The 24,453-nt window shown below is 45.1% G+C and overlaps 14 protein-coding genes across 14 annotated transcripts; 7 read left to right on the forward strand and 7 right to left on the reverse strand.

Moving 5' to 3' along the window:
• Window positions 1-26: 26 nt before the first annotated feature.
• NESG_00275 (uncharacterized protein) lies at window positions 27-1,118 on the reverse strand (the record flags this gene model as incomplete). The annotated part of the gene is made up of 1 exon (XM_053047928.1): window positions 27-1,118. The coding sequence occupies one exon, from the start codon at window positions 1,116-1,118 to the stop codon at window positions 27-29; it is 1,092 nt and encodes a 363-aa protein (XP_052905753.1).
• Window positions 1,119-1,592: 474 nt separating this feature from the next.
• On the reverse strand, window positions 1,593-2,336 carry NESG_00276 (uncharacterized protein; the record flags this gene model as incomplete). Its single annotated transcript, XM_053047929.1, has 1 exon — window positions 1,593-2,336. The coding sequence occupies one exon, from the start codon at window positions 2,334-2,336 to the stop codon at window positions 1,593-1,595; it is 744 nt and encodes a 247-aa protein (XP_052905754.1).
• A 6-nt stretch (window positions 2,337-2,342) lies between these two features.
• NESG_00277 (uncharacterized protein) lies at window positions 2,343-3,197 on the forward strand (the record flags this gene model as incomplete). Its single annotated transcript, XM_053047930.1, has 1 exon — window positions 2,343-3,197. One exon carries the CDS (start codon window positions 2,343-2,345, stop codon window positions 3,195-3,197), a length of 855 nt encoding a protein of 284 aa, XP_052905755.1.
• A 662-nt stretch (window positions 3,198-3,859) lies between these two features.
• On the reverse strand, window positions 3,860-5,467 carry NESG_00278 (uncharacterized protein; the record flags this gene model as incomplete). Its single annotated transcript, XM_053047931.1, has 1 exon — window positions 3,860-5,467. One exon carries the CDS (start codon window positions 5,465-5,467, stop codon window positions 3,860-3,862), a length of 1,608 nt encoding a protein of 535 aa, XP_052905756.1.
• Window positions 5,468-5,560: 93 nt separating this feature from the next.
• NESG_00279 (uncharacterized protein) lies at window positions 5,561-7,054 on the reverse strand (the record flags this gene model as incomplete). The annotated part of the gene is made up of 1 exon (XM_053047932.1): window positions 5,561-7,054. One exon carries the CDS (start codon window positions 7,052-7,054, stop codon window positions 5,561-5,563), a length of 1,494 nt encoding a protein of 497 aa, XP_052905757.1.
• Window positions 7,055-7,551: 497 nt separating this feature from the next.
• On the forward strand, window positions 7,552-8,037 carry NESG_00280 (uncharacterized protein; the record flags this gene model as incomplete). Its single annotated transcript, XM_053047933.1, has 1 exon — window positions 7,552-8,037. One exon carries the CDS (start codon window positions 7,552-7,554, stop codon window positions 8,035-8,037), a length of 486 nt encoding a protein of 161 aa, XP_052905758.1.
• A 401-nt stretch (window positions 8,038-8,438) lies between these two features.
• On the reverse strand, window positions 8,439-9,746 carry NESG_00281 (uncharacterized protein; the record flags this gene model as incomplete). The annotated part of the gene is made up of 1 exon (XM_053047934.1): window positions 8,439-9,746. The coding sequence occupies one exon, from the start codon at window positions 9,744-9,746 to the stop codon at window positions 8,439-8,441; it is 1,308 nt and encodes a 435-aa protein (XP_052905759.1).
• Window positions 9,747-9,963: 217 nt separating this feature from the next.
• NESG_00282 (uncharacterized protein) lies at window positions 9,964-11,349 on the forward strand (the record flags this gene model as incomplete). Its single annotated transcript, XM_053047935.1, has 1 exon — window positions 9,964-11,349. The coding sequence occupies one exon, from the start codon at window positions 9,964-9,966 to the stop codon at window positions 11,347-11,349; it is 1,386 nt and encodes a 461-aa protein (XP_052905760.1).
• Window positions 11,350-11,860: 511 nt separating this feature from the next.
• Window positions 11,861-12,121, reverse strand: NESG_00283 (uncharacterized protein; the record flags this gene model as incomplete). Its single annotated transcript, XM_053047936.1, has 1 exon — window positions 11,861-12,121. The coding sequence occupies one exon, from the start codon at window positions 12,119-12,121 to the stop codon at window positions 11,861-11,863; it is 261 nt and encodes an 86-aa protein (XP_052905761.1).
• Window positions 12,122-12,151: 30 nt separating this feature from the next.
• NESG_00284 (uncharacterized protein) lies at window positions 12,152-14,752 on the forward strand (the record flags this gene model as incomplete). The annotated part of the gene is made up of 1 exon (XM_053047937.1): window positions 12,152-14,752. One exon carries the CDS (start codon window positions 12,152-12,154, stop codon window positions 14,750-14,752), a length of 2,601 nt encoding a protein of 866 aa, XP_052905762.1.
• A 243-nt stretch (window positions 14,753-14,995) lies between these two features.
• NESG_00285 (alanyl-tRNA synthetase) lies at window positions 14,996-17,836 on the forward strand (the record flags this gene model as incomplete). The annotated part of the gene is made up of 1 exon (XM_053047938.1): window positions 14,996-17,836. The coding sequence occupies one exon, from the start codon at window positions 14,996-14,998 to the stop codon at window positions 17,834-17,836; it is 2,841 nt and encodes a 946-aa protein (XP_052905763.1).
• Window positions 17,837-18,066: 230 nt separating this feature from the next.
• On the reverse strand, window positions 18,067-18,351 carry NESG_00286 (uncharacterized protein; the record flags this gene model as incomplete). Its single annotated transcript, XM_053047939.1, has 1 exon — window positions 18,067-18,351. One exon carries the CDS (start codon window positions 18,349-18,351, stop codon window positions 18,067-18,069), a length of 285 nt encoding a protein of 94 aa, XP_052905764.1.
• A 9-nt stretch (window positions 18,352-18,360) lies between these two features.
• On the forward strand, window positions 18,361-19,458 carry NESG_00287 (uncharacterized protein; the record flags this gene model as incomplete). Its single annotated transcript, XM_053047940.1, has 1 exon — window positions 18,361-19,458. One exon carries the CDS (start codon window positions 18,361-18,363, stop codon window positions 19,456-19,458), a length of 1,098 nt encoding a protein of 365 aa, XP_052905765.1.
• A 205-nt stretch (window positions 19,459-19,663) lies between these two features.
• NESG_00288 (uncharacterized protein) lies at window positions 19,664-24,382 on the forward strand (the record flags this gene model as incomplete). Its single annotated transcript, XM_053047941.1, has 1 exon — window positions 19,664-24,382. The coding sequence occupies one exon, from the start codon at window positions 19,664-19,666 to the stop codon at window positions 24,380-24,382; it is 4,719 nt and encodes a 1,572-aa protein (XP_052905766.1).
• Window positions 24,383-24,453: the final 71 nt, after the last annotated feature.

Here is a 24,453-nt window from a genome sequence, read left to right on the forward strand (position 1 = left end):
AGCGCATTTTGCACAAGCGCTCTACTCTACGCTGCGCGCCTGCTATTGCACACCGGGCGCTGCGGCCTGGCCTCAATCCGGTCCTTGATGTATGTGCCTATCCGGTCCCACTTTGCTGTCTCAAACATATAGGACATTTTGTAGATGGCAAAAATTGAAAAGCTTAGCGAAAGAATGAGCATTACAAACACAGCAAGCCACCCGAAAACACCCAGCTGGCCTGTCCCCATGTACGCAATCAGTGCGCCTGTTACAAACACTCCTATGCCCATTGATCCACACAAAAGCGGAGTGTGCTTGCTGCGCAGCCCTAAGACTGCAGCATACATAGAAACAAGCATAACAGGCACGTACACAAACCTGTCCAATAGAAGCATGCCTGTCAAGGAGATTCTAAGAAGAGTCAAGACAAGTGAAAAGATGCCTGCAAGACGCCTCACTGTCTTTTTAATGATAAAGGACCATGTTGTTATTTCCATGTGCAAGCAATTTCTCATAAACTCAGCAGCAACGTGCCCTAACTCAATAACTATTGCCCCAATGTAGAAGGCACGTCGTGACATAATCTTGTCTATATAGAGAAGACTAAATAAGGCCTGCAGCAGAATAAGGCCTGCCACTGCCCCATAGCTAGATGCCCTGTACTTTACCTCCACAGGACACATCTTGAGAACCGTGCCCATTGCAATGAAATACACTACAAAGTGCGGCACCATTGTCAGCGCAAAAAATGGAATAATCTCAACTCCTGCAAGAAGCACCAAATATGGATAGAAAACAGTCGCCAGAATAAAAGAGTTCAGAGCAACTAATCCTAGCACCAAGGCCTTGTTTGTAAGAAGTGACTCTATGTACTGCGCGTACCTGTTGTCCACTAGAATGGGAAGAATGCTGTCGCCAAACATGTTGTACAGAAGCCGTTGCTTTCTGTTTGCAAGTATTGAGTATGCCATGTTTATCTCCTCAAACTTCCCAGTGGACTCCACGTATGCATCTGGGTGCGTTTTTTTTGCTGCCTTTTTGTACGCATGTCTTACTTCCTCAGTGCTTGCTTTTTTCGATATTTCCAGCAAATTATAGAGGCTGTCTTTATTTGTTTGTATTTCACTTCTCTGCATAAAAAAATCTATTGGTCCCGCATATATTCTGCTTAATTTACTATAAACAGAGTGCTATTTAGGATAAATACAGAGCATAAAAAAAGATGAGATGGAGAGCATGCAGACCGGAACGAAGTACCGCACTGTGCTGTAGGCAGTCTAAAGTGCTATAGGCCCAGTTATGCATAGATGCAGCCGAAAGGCTTTTGGAAGGGAGTTCACCCTTCTTTTGCCGCGCGCGCTCTTTTATATGGATGTAGTCTATAGACTATGGCATATATTAATCAGTCTGAAATAATTTAAATTAAGCACCGCCTATTTCTAATTAAAAGTGTGCAAATATCAAGCACACTTCGTGCACATTCCAAACACACGAATACTCCATGAGTACACAGTGCACACAGAAGCTCTTTCATGCAAGTTGCAGATTCATGCCTGCACACATTAGAATAGAGGAATATAAGAAAGTTAGATCTAAATATCTTTAATAGCTCACTGCGCAAGCTTTAGTATGAGAATGTATCCTGTGTGTGACCGAATTTTGTCATCTGGCACTGTGCCGTACTCTTTTGATGGGTGTGTTTGGATCATTATTGGCTTGTGCTGTATTTCAACATTCTCAAAGAGCCTTTCTACGTGCAGGCCAGACAAGAGGCTCTGCTTCTCAAGGACTCTCTGAACTTGCTCTATGCACGGCACAAAGCATGCAATTTTTCCCCCTGGATGCAAAGCAGCTGCTGCCACTTCAATAACTTCCTCTGGTTCTGGGACATCCAGGAATATGCCATCTACTTTTTCTGCCCTCTCCACCACGCACATAAGATACTCTAGCACTTTGCTGTGGTGCACTGTTACGTTAGACATTCCTGCAAGTCGCACATCCTTCTGCGCAGCTGCAAATCTTTCATCGTTGCACTCTACAGTATCTACGTGCCCGTCCAGGAAGTAGTTGCTGAGAGCGTATGTTAGGCCAAGGGTCCCTGTGCCTGATTCCACAACTCGCGCAGTGTTCGGCAGCGCCATATGGTACACAATAATAGATGCATCTGCCCGGTATATAATCTGTGTTCGCTGCGAGGTTGTTTTAATCCATCTGTCGCAATTTAGGTCCATTGCAATGCCTGCCTTTCCTGTCTTCCCCTTCACCCTGGGGGTGTCTGCCTCTGGTTGAGGAATTCCTTCTTTTCTGCTGGCTCTGTGCATTTTACCATTCAAGTACTCAATGTGCATGTGCATTTTTTTATGCAAGGGAGTGAAAAAGAGAATCTGCTTGGGATATACTACAGATCGATATTTCCTATGGATGCAATTGCAAAGTGGCTGCGGTATATTAAGACGCGGGAGTTTTCCTTTACCCTGCAGAATGACATATACATTCGCTACATAACAGTGAATACTGCGGATGAGCTGGCTGTGCGGATGGCAGTGGATGTGCCGCAGAAGCTGGACATTGGCGGGGTGTATTTGCACAAGCCTGCTGCAGTAACCACTGAAAACATGTGCATGATCAAGGAGCTGGTTTTTGATATTGACCTAACCGACTACACCCGGGCGTGCTGCTCTGATAAAGACATGTGCGATAAGTGCATGCCCTTAATCAAGTGCGCGGTAGAGGTGCTGGATAATATTCTGAGAAATGTTTTTGGGTTTTGCCACATTCTTTTTGTCTTCTCTGGCGGAAGAGGGGTGCACTGCTGGGTCAGTGATGCCATAGCCATGACACTAACCGACAGAGACCGCGCAAACATAGTAGACTATATTAGCATGCTCCCAAAGAAAAACATGCCCGAGATCGAAGCCATACTTAAAAAGTATCAGGATATAATGGGGCTTAGTGAAAAGGCCTTGATTGGAGAGGTATACTCGAGGCTCTTCCCAAAGCTGGATGCCAATGTATCTAGACAAACCAAGCACTTGCTTAAGTCTCCGTTCTGCATTCACCCAAGAACAGGGCGAGTGTGCGTTCCAATTGACATCAAGGAAATAGATGCACTGAGGCTAGAAGATATACCAACAGCAAGGGATGTGGTGCGCAAAAGAGATATTCTAGATAAATATGTAAAGTACTTTCAGCAGCATGCGTCGCAGATTAAGTAGAGATAGAAAATATGCTCTATACAGCCTAATATTTGGTGTCTCAATAAATAAACACATAACTGCAAATTATATTTTTGTATTTTATTCTCTGTATGGTTTTTATTTGGAGCATGAATTTAGTAATCTCATGCACATTTTTATTCATCTGAACTGCACTCTGAGTCACAGTGTACACTATACAGATGAATGCTATGTCTTAGTGCTATATTCACAACCTAATGACTGGTGTATTTTCTATTATTGGTTTCTTTGTATTCCCGTATACAGGATACAAGTGATTGGGTTTGATTTTAGTTGATTAATTGTTATAATCATCTGAGCTAGTTTATATAAGCTGAAATAAGGAGAAACTATTTCATTAAACTATTTAACAAAGAAAAAGTTTATAAATAACATCTTCTAGAAAATCAACTCTTAATATGCAGCTCATTCCTTATGAACATGTATGTACATGTAAAAATATGTAAATTATTTGAAAAAGTAGTATAAAATAGCACCGCTAGCAATAATTAATAAGAGCCCTGCATATAAGGCAGAAGTAGATTTCATGCAGAATGAACATTAAGTGCATATAGATAAAACAGACAGGCCAAATAATATTTATCATATACGCTGTTAATATCTGTGAATTTATTGATAGCCAGTCTGCAGCATCAGGAAACTTACATTAATGCAGTAGCAGTGCCACTTAGAACACTGGATATTATATCAAGGAGGATTGTTTTTCGGGTCATGAAGTACTGGCCTTTTCCAGAAGATTCTTTTGCTAGCTTGGCTCCACTCTGTGTGTGCCCGCTGTGCACAAAGATGTAAGCAAGCTCTAGCAAGAATGATCCAATATGTGTTGCAGTTTGCTCGTTGGATGCTGCCTTCTCATGGATCTTCTCTACCCACTTCGGGTCACTCAGCACCTTTGCAGCAACTACTTCAATCTCTTCTGTTATATGCAGATGTTTTTGAATTAAAGAGTACGCGCTGCTCAGCTTTGACTGAGACACAAAGTACTTAACAGCTATATATACAAGCAGAACATTCTGCGGGTTTGTTGCTATGGCCCGCGTGAAGCAATACTCTGCGCTGTCTTTTTTCCCTATTTTCTCGTATATCATCCCGCAGCCAGCTATTCCGCTGTAGTTTTCTGACTTGATCTTCATTGACTCAACAAAGCATTTGAGACTCTCTGCAAGATTGCTATTCATAAACTGCTCGTGCCCCATCAAGCACAGAACATACGGGTCCTTCCGAATCGACAGACTGCGCTCAAAGCACTCCAGCGCCTTTTCCGTCTCTTTTTTAAGACTGAAGTGGTTGCCTAGAACAGCCCACGCCACATTAGACGAAGAGTTTATTCCAAATATATCTCTGCCCAAAGAAGTAAGGAGGCCTTTTTCTCTGCTGTGCCACAGAATGCTTGAGTAGTAGTGCATTGTATCGATGTAGCATGGATCCCGCACGCGTATATACTCGAAAACTGCGCCTGCCTTTTGCATGTACCCGCACTCGAATATGTGCACAGCAATGCTGGCCACGCTGTATATAGGGAGCTGGTCAAAGAACGATATGTCTGCAGTGAAAAGTGACACGCCTCCAAGGGATACGTTCTTGAGCAAGGTGCACTCCTGCATTATATTCTGGAGAACTTGCTCTGTGCTTTTTCCTCTCTCCTTCTCTATTCGCGCAATTAGCTTCTTCTCTATCATGGTGTTTTCATCCGTATTTAGCTTATCTGCGTCTTCGGGTTTTCCATTTGACCTGTTCTCGTCTCCTCTCTCTTGCTTTCGCACGGTCTTTGTGCTCTCCTCCAGCATAGGGCGGTACACTGAATAGAGCAGGCCCCCCTCGTCAGCTGACTCCATGCATCGCTTGAGGCACTCTTCTGGGTTTGCTGTTTCTGACTCTGCATCTGCAAGCAGTGCAAGCACAAATACTTTGTCCATCCTCAGCATGTACATGCTCTCCAGCTGCGTGCTGCGCCTTGCAGCCTCTGGTTTTTTTGTTTTCTCAAGCAGCTGTGTGGCCAGATGCTTCACTTGCGCATACTCCTTTAGATGGGAGTGGCACAGAGCCTGGTAGTAAAGTGATGTGTACGAGGCATCCTTTGACAAGTACTGGAGAGCTCTTCTGTGCTCTGCGCACCGCATGAATAAATACCCAAGAAGCAAGCTCATGCTCTTCATCTCTTCCTCTGGTAGGCACTCCACTATGTACACAGCATCTTTAAATCTTTCATACTGTATGCACTTGCAAAGAATCTCTTCTACTCTTGACATAACAAAATAAAACTCTTTCATTCAATTTATTTGTAGATGTAAATATGGGACACTTCAATGGAGTATTTACCATTTGCTCTATAATAGCCCAATCTACTTTCTTGGTGTAAGCAGCCCTTTCATGTATTCTGTTGTTTCTACCAGCATGCTTTGCACCAGACACTCGTCATCTATTTCTTGCACAGCCCTGTCAACAATCTCATGTATAGGGCTCTCAGAGGCATTCTCTCTGCTTTGGAGTATGTTGCTGCAGAACACTAACACGGAGTTAGCAAGGCCAAAAAACTCTTTGTTTTTGAGCAGGTCAATAGACACTTCTGCAACTGTTGCAATTTGTTCATCTCTCAGAGACGACACAGCTATTAATAGACGGTCAATTCTATGCAGATAGTCCATTATGCTTGTGATAAAGTCCGGGTTCCCTTGTGTTATGGCAAAGTGCAGGGCCTTTCTGTACTGAAATGTCCACATAAGACGGCCGTACTTTCCCCTCTTTTTTTCGTCGGGCAGACTCATAGAAAGAGTCTGTGTTTCTGTTGTGTCCCGCTGGGTGTACTCCTTTATATTCTGGGGCCCGCTCTTTCTGATGACAGGCGAAGGCACTGCAGGCTCTGGCGTCCATCTGTCTCTGTACACAATAATATTCCCAGTTGATGTGGCTATTATGTATTGCACCCCGGTTATCTGCGCAGTCTCTCCTGATGTGCTGAAGAGTGCGTTGAATGTCTGGATGGAGGAGCCCGCGTACAGCGAGGATATTTCCCGCAGGGTGTGTGTGGAGACTCTTAGACGCCCATCAAGAGACGAGGTAATTATATAGTCACCGTGCACCTCCACTTTGGTTATTCCCTTGGAGTGCATGGTGGACCCAATTGTGATCGCCTTCTCTTCCATGGAGTAGACATACCCCGTTCCGTTACTCATCCCAATAAACAGCTGTGTCTCGCTGATAAACTGAAGAATGCACGGCTTCTCCACGTACAAGTCGGACACTTCGTGCATTGCAATTTTCATCCTTTTTCTTCCTTCTGCTCCAGAGGCTCCTGTCTCGCTGATCGTGTACTCGTATATGTGCAGCTCACCGCTTGCCAAGGACACTGCCATGTACTTCTCGTTTGCAGTGATGCTTTCCACATAGTCAGAGTATCCTATCTCAGTCAGCCGGCTTCCGTCGTATATGCAGTACACTATCACTCTGCACCCCTCCCCTCCAGCGCACAGAACATCGCTGGTCAAAAAAGCCAGAGCACGGAGAGGACTGCTTCCCGTGTCTATAAAGGAAAGCCGGTTTCCGTCGTAGTCAATCAAACGGATCTTGCCTTCTTTGTTGAACAGCGCAATGATTGAGTCGCGCGTTGCAATGCGGGCGTTGCTTCCCGAGGAACGGCTGAACACCTTTTCATGCGTGTGCTCAGCATCAGTTTCAAGCGTCTTCTTGCACAAACTGTCCCGGTTTGAGTAGACAGCAGTGGTCTGGTTTGTCAATAACACTGCCTGGCAGCATGTCATGTTTTTTTCTATCTCCAGTATACTTCTTGTTTTTGGATGTTTCACTCCATAGTTCTCAACGCGAAACTCCTTTTCCATAGCTGTAAAAATTCTGCTAGTGCTAAAAACTTTTCGATCTTCCAAAACGTAATTTTCACCATACTGGTATTTAGCAGGGCTGCTTGAGAAAGTATTAGCTGGCTACTAAAAGCAGCAATGCGCTAGTATGTGACTGTATGGAAGCTGAGGTATTTTCATTTTCTATTCATTTTATTTACACATATGTGCGAAAAGAAACCGTCTGTCTGAGTGAACTCAGTTTTCTGCACTAAGAGCGCTCACAAAAATGCAATATGTATTTATTACAGCACGAATACATACACACATATTCATTCCCCTCTGTTCTGCATGTGTAGAATGCCTGCAGGATCTTCCAATGTGCAAGATTTCAGATCTAATGCAAAAGCCCCAAGAATTGCAGAAAAGCCCACTGTATTTTAAATGCATACTAGGCATACATATAAAGGGCTAGATACTGCAGTAGAACTAGCCTGTTTAGATATGAGAATATTTATTTATTTATACAGGTAGAGCACTTGTTTTATTTTCAGCTATATATATGTATTAGGTTTCAGAAGAGCATGTCATTTGTAATTAGAAAACTGCAAAAGGAGGACCTAAACGAGAAGTACTTCACGCTTCTATCCACCCTTACAGAAGCACCTCTTCCCAGCAAGGCAGACATAGATAAAATGTATCGGTACATGCAGAAGCACAAAGACACATACAATGTTTTTGTGGTTGTGTCTCCGGAGGGAAGTGTGGTGGGGTCAGGTACTCTGCTTGTAGAAAAAAAGTTTATTCGCGCTCTTGGGTGTGTGGGGCACATAGAGGACATAGTCATTTCAAACGAGTGCCAGGGAAAGGGCCTGGGGAAAAAGCTGATAACCTTTCTAGCAGACAAAGCAAAAAGCAGAAAGTGCTACAAAGTCATACTTGCATGCAGTGAGGAGAACCAGAAGTTCTATGAGAAGTGCGGGTTTTCCAAAAAAGAGGTTATGATGGCGCTGTACATGAACTAAAGAATTCTTAGTGTTTGTTGAGTATACGAATAGATATGTAATTCTATTATGTATTTGAGAGGTAAATAAAAGAGCCTGCAGAACCCCACTATATTTATATTATTTTTACACTACCACTTACCAGGTGCTTTATAACTTGAGCGTGTTTTTACACTATTTACAAGTATATGTCTTATAGCTGTTATTTTTGCATTGCACACCCTGCTATGAATTTCCTAGTATTATTTTCTGCGTAACTACAATATGTGCTATCTCATGCTAATATGCCACTCTTCAACACATGTAGCACAGCTAGTATCAAGTGATGGGGATAAAAGGGCATGAAAGAATGCAGATTATGTTTCCATAATTAATAAGACCAGAAACGCCCTTATCAAAGTGATTCTAATCTCATATATTTATTATATCTTCATAAAATCGGCAAGCCTTCTTTTACAGTCTTCTAAATCGGCCAAGCTCTTCTTATACTGCGGGGTGTCAGTGCCATCAAGGCCTGCAAGGTGCTTTTCTAAGTCTGCAATCCTCTCCCTTAGCTCAATCTCAACCTTTGACTTTGGCTTGGCCTGTTCAGCCGGAAATACGCTATTTATAGGCACGTCCTTTCTTGCAGATATGCTTTCTGGAAGATCAATTCTGGAGAGAAGCCCGCTTCCCTGGACTATTCTGCTTTTTAGAAGTTTTATTGCTAGGCGCTGCTTATTGATAATTGCATCTTTCTCATCTCGCATTTTCTCTGTCTCTTTTATCATCTCCTGGTTCTCTCTTTTCAGGACGTCAAGCTCTTTATGGAGGGCCAGGATTTGGCTTCCAATTTGCATTTTGTCTTTTTGCATTTTCTCGTGCATTTCCTTCTCTCTGTGCATGCTTTCTCGGAAGACCCCTTCTATCTCCTGCAGAGAAGTGACCAGCTTCCCCACCTCACCTGCTGATATTTCCTTGTGCAGCTGCTCAATTGCGTCTGGCATTCCAAGAAGCAGGAGAATCCGGGTGATCTGAACAGAGGCAGTTGTGGCCAATTTTGCAAGAGACGCTTCAGCTGCAGAGCACGAGGAAAATGAGGCCCGGACCTCCGTGATCTCTTTCTTGCGTATCTTCAGCCGGGCCCGGCAGCTTGCAAGCTGCTCTTTTGTCTCTTTAAGAGCCTGCTCTGCAGCCTCTGCTCTCGCCTTCTGGTACGCTATCTCTGCTGTTGCGCTTTCTCTTTCCCTCTGCGCTGTTATCTCGCCTGCTATCCCCTGCCGACTCATAACTGCCTGCATCCCTGCCTTTTCTACTCTGCGCAGCGCATTTAGAAGCGTGCTATGCTCCACGCTGTGCTCTATGATTTGCTCTGGCTCTGCCTGCACTGTGTGCTCTTCAGCAGCCTGCGGATACTCGGTGCTCTCCTCTTTGTCTTTGCCGTATATGATCTGCTTAATCCTCTCCAGCCAGCCTACTTCGTCTTTTTCCTGTAATATCATGCTGTCTAGATCAGGCTTTTCTTCCATTACATCTGGGCGTTCTGCCTGTTTCTCAATCATATTGTGCAGAGTTTCAATTCTTTTGCACACCTCTGCGAAGGCTGTGGTTACATGGCGGATGAGCTCTCCGTCTGCAGAGGACCGTGATGAGGCATATTCCATATGCGGAACAAAAGACTGGTCAAGAGTCTGGTTCTCCTTCATTATATCGTCATCCTGCAGCAGGGCGCTAATTGTGCCTGTTGCCATATCAGTCAAATTGCTTCTATACGAAATCTGCGAATGCTGCTGGGTGGAAGAAGCCATTCAATATATTATATGGAAATTAAAATACGAAATTATATTTGAAATAATTCTTTGGCAGAAAACCCATAACCCGAAAATATGAAAAACCTCAAAAGTAAGCTGCACAAAGGAAGCAGCTCTGGAGAACCAGATATTTAACACTTTTGTCTTTTATTTTTTCATGTTTGATATTGGACCGGTCGAGGAGAGGCTTTTCAGGGAGCTGCTTATATATAATGAAGAGCTAGGGCTGCAGATGACCTTCAGAGTAGCAGGCGGGTGGGTTAGGGATAAGCTAATGCAGATACCGTGCGACGACATAGATATAGCAATAGACAAGAGCAGTGGTGCAGTATTTACAAATGGGTTTATGGAGTATCTGCAGGGAAAGTCCCAGGAAGTGCACGGATACCACGTGATTGAGTGTAACCATGAAAAGTCAAAGCACCTTGAGACAGCGAGTTTAAAGTATATGGGCCTTTCTGTGGACTTTGTTGCGCTCAGAACAGAGGAGTATACAGAGACAAGGATACCAATTGTGCGGACAGGAACCCCGCAGGAGGATGCAAACAGAAGAGATATCACAATCAACGCGCTTTTCTACAATATAAACACAAAGAGCATAGAGGACTATACTGGGCGGGGGCTGTCGGATATCAAAGAAGGGAAGATCAGAACGCCTCTAGACCCGATGGAAACCTTTCTAGACGACCCACTGCGAATACTAAGAGTTCTTAGGTTCGCGTCTCGGCTGTCCTTTGAGATTGTGCCAGAAATACTCTGTGTGCTGGGGGAAAAGAAGCTGCACAGTAAGCTCACCCAGGTTGTATCAAAGGAAAGGGTGGGGTATGAAATAAAGAAAACCCTGCTGCAGGAGGGGTATAAAAAAGCGCTGGCTGCACTGGCAGAGTACCAGATAGCGCAGGCGCTATTTCCAGACGCAGCAGTTACATGTGAGGAGGTTTGCCGGTTTATGGATGCGCTTGAGTTTATCCAAAGCACTCCCGGCCACCCAGTGCACGGGATTGAGAAAACACAAATATATTTGCTCCGGATATTTGCACTGCTTCAGAATAATTTTGGTGCACGGAAAGGAAAAGAGACACTTACTGAGCACATGGTAAAAGAGAACCTAAAATGGACAAAGATTGAAAGGACACAGATATCAAGCATTGAGAAAAAATCAGCAGAAATAGACGCACTTGTGGACTTGGATATTCCAGAAGAGGACAGGCTTGTACGAGTGGCACGCCGACTTGGAGAACATCTGGAGCACTCTCTTACTCTATTTGACATCCAGCAGAGAGCAAAGAACACGCAAAGAATAGATATTATTGGGCTATACAATAGTATAGTCACCAAGGGATACAAAAAGGCATATTTAGAAAAGCATGTGGTAGAGTTCAGTGTAGTCAAAGACCTTCTGCAGATAGGCGAGAAAGATGTTAGCAGGTACATGGAGAGATGCACACAGCTATCACTTGTGCATAAAACAAAAGACCTTGAGTGCATTCTTCCTCTTCTAAAGCAAGAGTTTGACTTGCACAAGGCAGAACAAAAAGAATAAATGCAATTTGTTTATATTGGGCTATATCTTCACATACTCATAGAAGCCGTATAGATCTGGCTATTACTAATGATTAGGCGAATAGATTCAATTAAATTTCATTAAAAAATCCGTACTGTATTTTAAATATAAACTGACAGTTTATGCACACTATACTTCTTTCTATATATTTATATTCAGAGTTCGGGTTATATGGATGTACGAGTAGGAGATTTATAAGAATTTCTGGATTCTAATTTATAATAAGAAAAGATGCTTTCATGAGTATATTCTCACATAAATAGGTATAACAGAGACAGAAGCACAGATAATGGGTGCGCTGCGTGCTTCAAGAGTATGCATATCTGCTATTTATTTTTCTATATACCATACTACGCTTGTATGCTACTAAGTGCATACAGGGAAAAATCTGTTCGAAAGAAGCTGCAGAATAGCTTACAGAAGAGAAGGACATGGTCTTCCCATCTCAATATAACTCGAATATAGAACAGAAACACCTGGTATGAAGTGGTCACTGCGCATGTGTGAAGAACCCTTCCAGAATACTCTTGAGAATATTTTGCTCTGCAGGATACTCGTTCTTCGCGACAGACAGAATGTGCTTGCAAATAGCATACTCCTTGCATGTGCAGCCGGCTCTGTTGCCTTCGATTATGACATACTCCCCTTCTGCATAGAAGTACTCAATGCCGTCCTGGCACATTCTTCTTGTCTGCACGGTCTTTTCTGGGCCTGCAACTGCGTATGTAATGAGGCTGATAGGCGTAGGCATAAGCACAACGGAAAATGAAAATTTTTATTAATGAGTAAGCCAGCAGAAGAACAGTCTGATAGAATGGCAAATATATTAGAAGAGCGAATAAAAGGGGCCTTGCAGAAAAAGGGGGTAGAGCCCACCCAGCAGGAAATGTGGCTGGCCTCCTTCGATCTTTTGAGGGAAAGCGTGGAAACAAAGGGGGTCTACGTAGAGGAGAGTCTTAAAATAGCAAGCAAGTATGCGCCAGAGCAGCTTGGGGAGCAGGCAGATGCTGTCAGAGTCTGCCTAAGCAAGATAGCACACTCGACCGGAGGAAAGAGCTGGGGAGACAAAGGGTTTGTGCAGCTGATGCTTAAGACAGTCTTTACGCCAGAGGCCTTTGCAGACCAGGATCTAATAGGGCGTGTGATCGACCAATGCATGGAGAAGTCTCCAAAGACAAGAAAAAGAGCAATTCCTGTTCTGCGCAGAGTAATCCAGCACGAAGACAGCACAACTGGAGAAAGCAAAACATTTTTAAAGCTAGTTGCAGAAGTGGAAATGCTAGTGAAGGTGAACCAGACGCACTCAGGGAGAATGGTTTCAATTCTGAGCCAGCTGATGCAGGAGATCATAAAGTACGGAGTGGCAGAGAAGATGCTTCACATTGCGCTTTGGCTGCAGAAAGAGAGCAGAATAGCAAGTGTGCAGGCAATTACCTTTTCCGATACTTTGCTAAAGGCGAACCCACAGCAGTTCTTGCATATGCACCTTGCAGTGGCAGAGGATGCAGCCGGAAAGGGATGCGGCTCGCAGGAGGATCTCCTTATTCTGCTCAGCTATATCGCGGACATCATGAGAAACAGCGCGGGCCTGTCTCTTCAGACCGGGTGCGAGTTCGTTATCCAGAGCGAAGAGTCTGCAATTGAAGAAAGCATAAAAGAGCTAATCAAGAAGGAAATTGGGAACAGCAAGAGAATGCCACAGCCTGTCTGCGAAGCAGTTCATAATCTGCTGCTTGCTCTGAAGGGACGAGTGGCCCTCTTCCCAAAGCTTATTGTTGTGCTTGCGCAGTACTGCTTTAACGAGAAGGACATGCGTATGAATAAGAGCATCGAGCTGATTATTGGGAACATTGGGGTAGATAAGTTTATGAGCACTATAAAAGAAAGAGAGTTCATATTCTGGCTGCCAATGATAAAGTCTGCTGTGCACTCAACTGACATTGAGGTGTTTGTGCGCCGCTTTATGCCAGAAATTGAAGCAGAGAAGAGAAAGGAGGACAAGACAGACTACGAGGCATTTTGGTCGTGCTTCCCATCTTTCTGCCGAGGCATGAAAGACTCAAACGGAGTCTTCGCGCATCTTATGCGGCAGATGCCGTACTTTATGTCCAGCCCAGCCGTGAGCGGATATATTTCGCAGGGAATAACAATTCTAATTGAGGAGGCACACAGAGACATGGGGGCTGACGCAGCAACCATAACCCTGAAAACCAACATTCTCAAAACATTCTCAATTGCAATTGACCTCTTTGAGAGGCTTGTGCTGAGGTTCAAGCAGAACCCAACAGACAATGAAAGAGAGGCCATCCGGTCTCTCACAAAGGTTCTGGATGGGGCGTGGCAGAGAAGATACTATGCAGATATAATCAGCAGAGCCTTTGTGTTTAGTGGAGAGTTTTTCACTGGAGAGATAAAGCCAGACATCAAAAGAAAGGAGAACGATGTGCCAGAGACAGAAAGGGTCTTTATAGAGAATGCACCAATCCTTGAGATTGTAGCACACAACTACACACAGGATGCAAAATTCACAGAGGGCGTGCTGAGGTACGTGGTGTCCACGCATCTAAGAACACAGAAGATGGGGTACAAGGTGCTGCACGCTCTAATCCAGGGCGGGTTCTGCCCAAGGTCCCTGTGCGATTTCTTTATGGACCAGCGCACGGATGACGTGCTTTTCCAGTGCAGCAGGCACCTGAGAATTCTTGTTATCTACGAAATCATCAAGAGACACAACATACAAGAGGGTCCTCTCCTGTGCAGAGCAGTGTTTGAGATTGTCCGGACAGTCCGCACGGAAGGCGGCCGCAACAGAAAGGCTGCCTTTGACATCATCAACGAAATGTCTGCAACATACCCAGCTGCAGTGCTTGATGAGGTGTGCAAGATGGTTATGGCAGGAATCCCCACGGGCCTTGTGGACTACCAGGCAGGAGGCATTGCCATTCTCTCCTCGCTTCTGTACCAAGGAAAAGAAAGCCTGTCTGCAGAGGTCGTAGAGATGGCAGTTCAAATAGTTGAGAGCCTTTCTGCAGAAAACAAGTATGCAGTTGGAAAGGCATCTATTGGAATGCTGTCTGTCGTTCTGATTGAAATGGACCTGATTGACAAGTATCTGAGCCGGGCTCTCGTCTGCATTGACAGAATCATATTCCACTTCAAGATGAAGCTGGGCGAGAACATAAAGCTCATTCTGCGCAAGATAATAGAGAAGAAAGGGTCTTCTATACTGTCTGTGCCACAGAAAGAGCTGGTGAACTACAAGGCAGCAGGGCACCGCCAGGAAGAGGAGCAAAGGATTGTCACAGACGCAGATGGAAAGATGCGAATAAAGGACCAAAAGTTCGTTAGAAACAACAAAGGAAAGCGAGTAAAGCGATCATAAATCAATGCGATGAGGATTAAATAAACAGATAAACAATTTCATCTTTGCCTTGAATTTATACTATACAAAGCGCAGCATTATATGCTCTGTGCCTGGGCAGGCATTCGTGCTCATCTGTCTCTGCACGTGCATATATAAGAGGGCCAGATATTTGGCTGCGTTTACGCTGCTTCTGGGTATTTTTTAAATAATTTGAATTATGCAGTCTCTGGGTATATAGAAGATCTATTTTTTATTTTTCAAATGTGGACAGCAAATAAGCTAAGAAATGCATTTACAGAATACTTTGAGAAAGAAGGGCACACGCACTGGAGATCCTCCTCGGTCAACCCAGACGACCCAACTCTTCTCTTCACAAACAGTGGAATGGTCCAGTTTAAGAAGAAGTTTTTAGATCTGGCGCCTGCAGACACCGCATACGGCCAAATGAAAAGAGCATGCAACTACCAAAAGTGCATCAGAGCTGGAGGAAAGCACAATGATCTTGACGACGTGGGGAAGGATACATACCACCACACGTTCTTTGAAATGCTTGGAAACTGGAGCTTTGGAGACTATTTCAAAAAAGAGGCAATCCACTTTGCATGGACGTTCCTTACAGAGGTGCTTAAGCTAGACAAAGACAGGATCTATGTGAGCTACTTCAATGGAGACCCCTCGCAAGGCCTGCCATGTGACACTGAGTCGCAGGAGTTGTGGAGGCAGTACTTGCCAGACTCCAGAATACTGGGATTCGGGGCAAAGGAGAACTTCTGGGAGATGGGGCTTGTTGGGCCGTGCGGACCGTGCTCTGAGATACACTATGACAGAATTGGAGGCCGAGATGCATCAGGAATTGTCAATCAGGATGACCCTGATGTTTTGGAGATCTGGAATGTTGTGTTTATACAGTACAACAGAGAAGAGAGCGGGCTTTCCGTTCTGCCTAAGAAGCATATTGATACAGGAATGGGGCTGGAAAGAGTTCTGAGCATCCTGCAGAACGAAAAGAGCAACTACAACACAGATCTATTTGTGCCGCTTTTTAAGACAATTGAGAGAGTTCTGGGCGTAGAGCCATACACAGATAGACTGGACAGCAAGAAGGACATTGCGTACAGAGTAATAGCAGACCACAGCAGGACACTAACGATCTCTCTTATGGACAATGTTATGCCCAGCAGCGATGGAAAGGGGTACACAATTCGGAAGATACTTAGAAGAGCACTTGGCTTCCAGTATTTGCATCTGAAGAAGGCACCAGGCCTTCTGCCCATTCTAGCCGAGCAGGTATTTGGAGATTTCAGCCAGGTCTACCAAACCGAGCTGTCCGCGCAGGCCATAGTGCAGATTATCACAGAGGAAGAGGCGCAGTTTACAAAAACACTGAGCAAGGGGCTGTCTATTCTAATGGACATGCTGGAGACAGCAAAGAACGTAGAGGATGGCGCAAAGAAGGTTCTTCCAGGCGCATCAGCCTTTGTTCTCTATGACAGATATGGGTTTCCAATTGACTTAACCATGGCTGTGGCAGATCAGGAGGGCGTGGCAGTGGATGTCGACGGGTTTAAGGAGGCGCAGGCAGCAGCCAAGGCACTTTCAAAGGGCACCCAGAAGAGCACAGAAAGCCTGCACCTCACGGTGCATGACCTGGATGCGCTTGACAAAGCACTCAAGAAAAGGCCAACCGTTGATAGGTATAAGTACAGCGAAGAGCCAATAAGCGCCAGGACTGTGGCTGTTAAGCAGGCAGGCGAGATAGTATCTGTGAGTGAGCTAGAAAACCCAGCACCAGCAGGCGAGTTTGGAATCATACTTGACCAAACCTCATTCTACAGCGAGGCTGGCGGCCAAGAGGGTGATGCAGGCACAATTATCTTTACGCACAAAACAGCAAAAGACGCAGGTGATCTAGTTCGCATGTTTTCTGGCCTGACAGTGAAGAACACAAAAACTCCAAAAGAAGGAAACATATCAGGCATATTCACAGTTCGCGATACAAAGAACTACGGGCGGTATGTGATGCATATAGGTACGCTTGAGGGATCCATTACGGAAAGCGCAGTGTGCACCATTGATGTAGGCAGGAGAAGGCGGCTTGCACATGCGCACACAGGCACACATCTGCTAAACTACGCCCTATCCCAGACACTCTCCAAGGCAGGAGGAGAAGAGATCCGGCAGTGCGGCAGCTTGGTGAGTGAGGACTTGCTGAGATTTGACTTCCACTACAATGCCCCGCTTTCAAAGGCTGAGATTTCTGCAGTTGAGGAGATAATCAACAGCATTGTGGAGAGAAAGGAGGCTGTGACTGTGGAGTATCTTCCCTACACGTCAGCCGTGCGCATTGAAGGCATCCGGCACATGAAGGACGAAGAGTACCCAGAGACTGTGCGTGTTGTGAGCGTAAAGAACACTTTGGACAAGAGCAATGCTCGCACAAGCACTATCACCTCAGCAGAGCTGTGCGGAGGAACCCATGTGGAAAACACAGGGGACATTGGAAGAGTCCGCATAGTGGGGGAGTCTAGCATATCAAGAGGCATCCGGCGAATCACCGCAGTCTGCTCAGAGCGAGCAGTTGCTGCAGAGAAAGCAGTGGCAGAGATCCGGGCAATCAAGATGGCGCCAGCAACTATCCAGGAAATAAGAGACCGGATAGACACCACTGACATTCCGCTTGTGGATGCCAGTCAGCTCCGCGAGTCTCTAGAAGAGTTCCAAAAGCAGCAGATAAAGGAAAGAAAGAAGCACTTCGATGGCGAAGCTGTACGTCTTAAGGAGGCTCTGAAGGGCACAGAAGGAAAGGTAATGTTTGTCTGCCACACATTTGCAGAAACTCCTGTGCAGCAGGTGAATAAGCTTATGGGCGGTCTCATTCAGGCCCTTGAAAAGGAAAAGAGAGAGGGTCTTGTTCTGTATGAAGCAGAAAAGGACGTAGTGATAAACGGAATTCTGAAGGATGGCGTAGAGCATGTGAAGAGCGCGTTTAAGGAGCTCTCTGCAGATAAAGCCAAGATTGGAGGAAAGTCGCCCAGAGTGATGGGTGTTGTTTCTAGCGGTATAGAGACAGTTCAGTCTGCACTTTGTGGTCTTATGAAATAAATTAGCAAGTGTGCTTATTTTGTGCTATATCTATTACTTAGTTTACACATTAATTTTTCTGATTCTGCGCCTGTTTTACACTGCACTGTGATACTTCTCATTGAATATAGAATAAGTGGTATTTATATACTTTCTGTACATATATTATTAAAAATCCAGAGAACGCACTAGTCTCTGCAATAAATGGCTATCACTACGGGAGCATATACAAAATTATTTATTGGCACAGGCTAAGTCTTTTTCTGCTGCTTTGTAGTCTCTTTGTAGTGATTTCCAATCATGCGCATGACACGCACACTTTTTATCCCAATAAACAGGTATATAGCAAGTAGAGTGCACACAATAATAGCAGCCACCGCGTTGAAAAGAATGTGCTTGAATGGACCAACTTCACAGGCATCCAAAACTGCAAGAAGCATCCACCCTCCTCCAGCAAATATCAGAAACAAGCCTAAATACTCTGCGTGCCCTTTTTCCAAGAGCTCTGAAAGGGAGAATCCATTGGTTTTTTTCATAGTAAAAAAATGCACATATGTATTATAGGAGCTGGGCCCGCAGCGGCCTACTTTATTAAAGAGTGTCTCATCCGCTCTAGTGCAGCTACATTCGATGTGTTTGAGCAAAGCAGCAAGCTTCTTGGAAATCTAAGAAAGGGAGTGGCTCCTGATCAGCATCGGATCAGAGAGACCATTCCAGCGCTGGAAAAGATCTTTCTGTCGGATCAAAGAGTAAGTCTGCATAGAGGGATGCACATGGGAACAGACATATCTCTGAAAGATGTGCAGAAGAAGTATGATGCAGTGGTTATAGCCACTGGGGCCGAGCCAAATACTATTGCAGTCCCTGGGGCAGAGCATATAATTAGAGCAGACCAAGTGATGGAATGGATTTCAGAGAATAGGCCTGTAAGTGCAAACGGAAGAATTGCAGTGCTAGGCCACGGGAATGTGGCTCTGGATGTAGCTCGTGTGCTGCTCCATGCCCAAAGAATGGGAAGTTCTTCTTTATCCGGAGTTCAAGTAGAGGAGGTTGATGTAATAGGAAGAAGCCCCCCTGACCTCTCCAAGTTTACAACTCCTGTGCTTGCAGAGTTTCTGTCGCACCCAACCAGTATAAGCATCTCTGAAAGAGTGTGCAGATGGATCAGAAAAGTATCATCCGCAGGCACTTTTCCCAGAGCAGTGGAAAGAAAGGCTCTTCTTCTATCCAGCGGCAAAAAGCCCACTAGTAAAACTGCAAGATTTATTTTTTGGGAAGCCCCCACACAGGTAAATAGAACAAAGACAGAATGTGGAAAACGCATGCTTTCTGAAGAGGAGCCGGCAGCAAGTGCGCTCTCAAATGAAACTTTGAGAATAACCAACCCCGGATACAAGTACACCTTGACTACTGTGGACGACAGAGGGGTAGAAAGGAAAGCTGAATACGACGGCATAGTTTCTGCAGTTGGGTATAAGCCACGACCACTTCAGGATCTTCTAGAAGGTGTTACTGTACCTGTGTACAGAGTGGGATGGGCTAGCACCGAAGGCCGTGGTACGCTAGCAGATGCATATGTCTCCGCGATTGAAACGGCAAGTGCACTGTTTCCTGACGGGGCAGCACATGCAGGCCTAGAATAGCGAGAACATGCATCTAAATTACTTTGTACTAAACATCTTCTAAATAAATGCGCAGCATTCTCCAAGAAGCAAATGTTTTGGTTTTATGCATGCTGTGTAATGCTAAGGCTTCCGGGCGCGCGCACAGATGCACTGCACTGACGTTTTTGACTTTAATAACCCGAATTTGTATCTATAAATTCTTGTTTAATTTTTATTTTCTTGTATGTGGAAAGAACAGAGCAAATGTCCCCATGAAAGGGATCGGGCTTTCTCTAATAGCTTAGCAGTAGGCAAAAAAGAGCTATTTGATAGGCTAAAGGATGTTTTGCGGAAAGATCAGAGAGAAAAGGACGCCTTTGTTGGAGATGTGCTTCGGCAAGAGAACCCTAAAGAGGTTTTTCTCCAAATAGACTGCTGTGACTTCTTAATTGTCTCAAAGGCAGAGGCACAGTCCTATTTTGAGCTGTGGAGGAAAGTCACCTCAGATATATACCCATTTAAGAGGATGTTTAAGCGATGGCAGCACACAAAGGCGCAGGCACTTTTTCTTCACCATGTTTTGTCGCTGCCTCCAGAGCTGGTTCAGCTGCACCGGGGAGACACTTCTTCGCTGATAGATCGGCACAAGGAAACGTATGAGTACACGCCGTCTGTCAAGGAAATGGCAATTTCGAACTACAATGCAGAGGAGCTTTTTGCGCTGCTGTCAGAAATAGACATAGAGGACGGCCTTGCTATACTGAGCTATGGTGTTTCAACAGTACCTGAGCTCATCTGTTTTGGTCTTCTAAAGAACACGCAGAAGTATGAAAGGCTTTTCCTTGATACCTTTGCACACTGTCTCATCATGAGCGAAAGAAGCAAGGTTATTCTCCGAAAGATTTTTGACAGAAAGCCAAAGCTAACTCTGCTGACCATGGAGAAGCTGCAGGCCTCGTCCTTTTCTCTGGAAGAGTGCCTAATGGCGTGCCTAGAGTGTAAAATACTTCCGTATCTCATCAGAGAGCTAGACCCTCTGGAGTTTTCGCTTGACATGATTCTAGTTGCAATTACAATGGACATGATTGACTTGAGTGTTATTCTGTGCATGCAGTCAAATGACGAGTTCATCAACAGTTTTATCCATCACATAATATTCAGGTATGGGAAAGGGTCTACGAAGGGAATCAGCATAACCCCACTGACAGTGGACATTATTATTTCCACGTGCATAACACTTGAGGGGCTGTCCAAGGGCCTTCAAAAGAGCACAGTTATGCTGCTGGGAAAGCTGAAAAGCGCGCTCATTCCAGAGATCCGCACGTGTCTGGTGAAGCGGACCTCGCTGAAGCAGCAGGCAAGCGAGTTTCTCCATAATGCAATCTCTGGGCGGACAATTAACTCAGACGCCATAGTGTACATGACGCAGATATCTTCGAATAAAAGCTCGTATGACGTGGAGCTGTTTGAGCATATTCTGTGCGAGATGGACCAAAAGTACAATGTTTTGGAGCGGCTGGGCATCCACGAGGTGCTTTCCATGTCTTTGTTCTACGGAAGAATGATAAAGTACGAGATACTTCCGGGAAAAAGAACAAAGGCTGCAATGCGAAAGATAGCGCTTTTTCTCCGGGAAGATCCATGCAGCAACAGCTTTAAGTTTGCGCTGAAGTGTCTTGAAACCTTTGGAGATATTCTGGAGAAGTATCCGTTCTATGCGCAGGAGTACTCGCGAATGCCCCAGGTGTACGCTGCAAATAAGTCTCTGTACACATTTATACGAGGACACTTGAGCATCCAGGAGCTTACGTCTAAGAACGAGCTTGATGGGTCACTTCCTTTTGCAGACCTGATTTCGGGCGCGCTGGGAAAGATCGAGGCAAACCCGAGTTGGCAGAAGTTCTTTAATATGCTTACGCTCTCTAACATGCAGAGTGTTATTGAAGGCATCCAGGCCCAGCAGCCCCAGGAAATAGACATAGCGAAGTATCTTATTACAAAGAGGGTGTTTAGAGAGACGAACCATCTGAAGGTTTACATCCAGTTTATCCTGGACTACTCTGATACGCTCTACTTGAGGGTGCGCGAGATGTTCTTTTTGATTCTTAGAGTGTATGCAGACAGACACACTGAGGTGGACAGAACAGACAAGGCGCCCTCGCTCCGAATCATCGGCACGTACTTGGGAATGCTTATGTTTACAGACCGGGTGCCAATTGTATGCAGCCAGTTTAGTGTAAAAGAGTATCTTGTAGACAGCGCGGGCAAAGAGTATATATACTCTGCAGTGGTTTTTGTGTGTAAGTATATTGAAGAGTGTCTGTCCAGCCGTATTTTTGGAAAAAAGAGTCCGTACGTGGCCTCTATTCTAAGAGTGCTGTCTGAGATCCACTTCCTTGCAGAGGGAAGCGACCTGATATCCTTGGAGATTGAGATCTGCTTCTCAAAGATTGAAATTCCAATTGAAGACATCTATCCCGACATATCCGTCCAGGAGAAAAGACTTGGGGCTAAGAGAAAGGCCTCCGGAATAGCAACCTACATAGAGCTTGAGGGCATTCGAAGCATGCTAGCACACATTTCGATAATGGGTCTTGACTTGGCAATCCGAGATGTTCCGTATCTCATAGTAGACAAGATATTCAGCATATGCAGCAGAGCCTCTTCTGAGGCCGTGAAGAAAGACTTCCCTGGCAGGCCAGACCTGGCTGTGCGTGCATACACAAACATGGTGTACGCGCTGACATCTGCACTTGCGTGCTCCTCAACTGCTGGGCCAATTAAGGCAAGTGCTGTGAACAACATCGCACACTTTATGAGGCTAGCAGGAATGGAAGACACCATGAGTAACGAAAAAATAGCGCACATAGTAGACAAGAATCTTGGCATATGCCTGGGTATTGTGGAGTACATTGCTCGGGAAAGAGTCAAGATGGGAATCGGCCTAAAGATAGAAGAGCTTATAGAAGAAGTGTCGCATCTTCCTATAAAACCGGTTCCAATCCATAACATAGACCTATATAACACAAAGGTCTACACGAAGCCAAGCTACATCATTGCAGATGACATACAGACAATAACAATTGGAGAGTATCATGAGATCTGTGCATACCTTACATCAATCAATTACAAGAACAGAGAGAATGCGGAGGCACTTGGTCCCTTTACAAGCTCGTCTGCACAGAAGAAGTGGGTGGACACCCAGAAAATTCTGCAAGAGATTGAGAAAAACTCTGAAGAAGTTGTCAAGCCAAAGCTTGCAATTGAGCTACTGGAAAGCCTGCACGCAATCATTAGCTTTGTTTCATCTGGGGCAAACGAAATGGCGTGTCTTTTCTTCTGCCAGAACATCATTGGAAGCATCTTCATGCTTAGCAACCAGTGGGCACAAAAGGTCTGCATTCAGGCGGTGTACAGAATCTGCAAGCTGTCCTACAGCTCTATGCGAGAGGTGTCTTCGTGGCTTATATACGCAGAGGATGAAAGAAAGTTCAACCCAAAGGTCATTGCCCAGATGCTTGACCACAAGATTATGAACGTCCTTGAGTACGATCTATACCTAGGGAGCACTCTGATGCGAAATACTCAGCGAGTAAAGTTTGCGGCAGAGCTTCTTCGCCTCTGCATTCTATCGGAGGTGCCTGTTGGGAACCCATTTGACTACATATGCATTATAGAGGCAGTGTCCAAAACGTCAAAAGGCACATCTGACGACCGAACCAAGGGCTTGCTTAAGGAGATAGCTAGCAAGATTTTCCTGATTCGAAAAGACAGTTCAGACAAGAAGCTCTTTGAAATGTGGACTGATGTGTACTTTTGCAAGGTTCTTGGAAGCGAGCGAAGCAGCGCTCTTAAAGAGATCATTGCCTCCATTGAGGAAAGAACCAGCACGCAGGCCAGCCTGCAGGAGTTCATCAAATGCAGCTTCTCAGCAGCACTTGAGTCATATCTTCGGGCGCGAAAGGAGTGCTCGCCTATTAAGTATCTGAAAATCGAGTCGCTTGCGGTTCTTGTATCCACGCTTGCCACCACTCGGGAGCTTTTTTCCGAGTGCCTTTGCATTCTGACAGACATCTTTTTGGACGGTGTAGACATACAGTATTACCAAATGCAGACACTCTTTACCAGAATTTTGCAGGTGATTCTTGAAAAGATTTCGGTGGACCAGGAGGATATTATCTTTGACTTCCTGAGGATTATGCGCCCAACCTCCTGCGGATTCTTTTTGTCTGGCTTTATTGAGATTGTTTTCTCGGAGTATATTATTCGAAATATGTTCCTGCGGAATGCATTCAGAGGTGTGGCCATCATTGAGTGGATCTGCCAGGCGCTTCAGGTGATTGAACCCTCGCCCTACTTAGATGGGATTGTATATGCATGTGCTGCATTTGTTCTGCAGCTCAAAAGATATGCGCCAAACTTCTACAGCCACTACTCGTACCTTGCGCTGCTTATGGTTCCTATTTCACCCTCCATGGTTTTGCTGCGTAATGTGTGGTCGCTGCACAGGCATCCTTCATACATGGAGCTGCTGGTGCAGCACAAGCACCTCATTGTCAACAAAGAGTACTATGCAATCCTTGTGAAGGTAAATGAAGCTCTCCAGGACAAGAGCCCAAATGTGTTTTCCATTACCACAAATGAAGAGCTTCTCTCGCATGTCTTAGTTGACTCGCTTACTAACCACGCAGACTCGTCCAAGGTGTACCACGAGATCATTCTCAGCCTATTCTCACAGCCAGGGAAAATATCTTACAAGGAGCATATTCTGGCAAGACTCCTGGAGAAAAGCTGTGCTCCGCCGCCCAAGCCGCTTTTTGTGCGCAAAACACTAGATGCGCTGCTTAACGCCCAGACATATATGGAATCGCTGGGGGAGATTGTGCGCAGAGACAAAGAGATTCTTAGTAAGCTCATTGTCAGAGTGTCTACAATCCTGGCAACAGATACTGTTCTAAATTAACGCAATCTATTTATAAATCACTGTATCATCTCACAGCTATCTACTTTCTTTTTGAGCTCCCTGCACCATGT

The sequence above is a fragment of the Nematocida ausubeli genome (assembly GCF_000738915.1).
Source record: "Nematocida ausubeli strain ERTm6 chromosome Unknown supercont2.1, whole genome shotgun sequence".
In the NCBI taxonomy this organism is placed as follows: Eukaryota; Fungi; Microsporidia; genus Nematocida; species Nematocida ausubeli.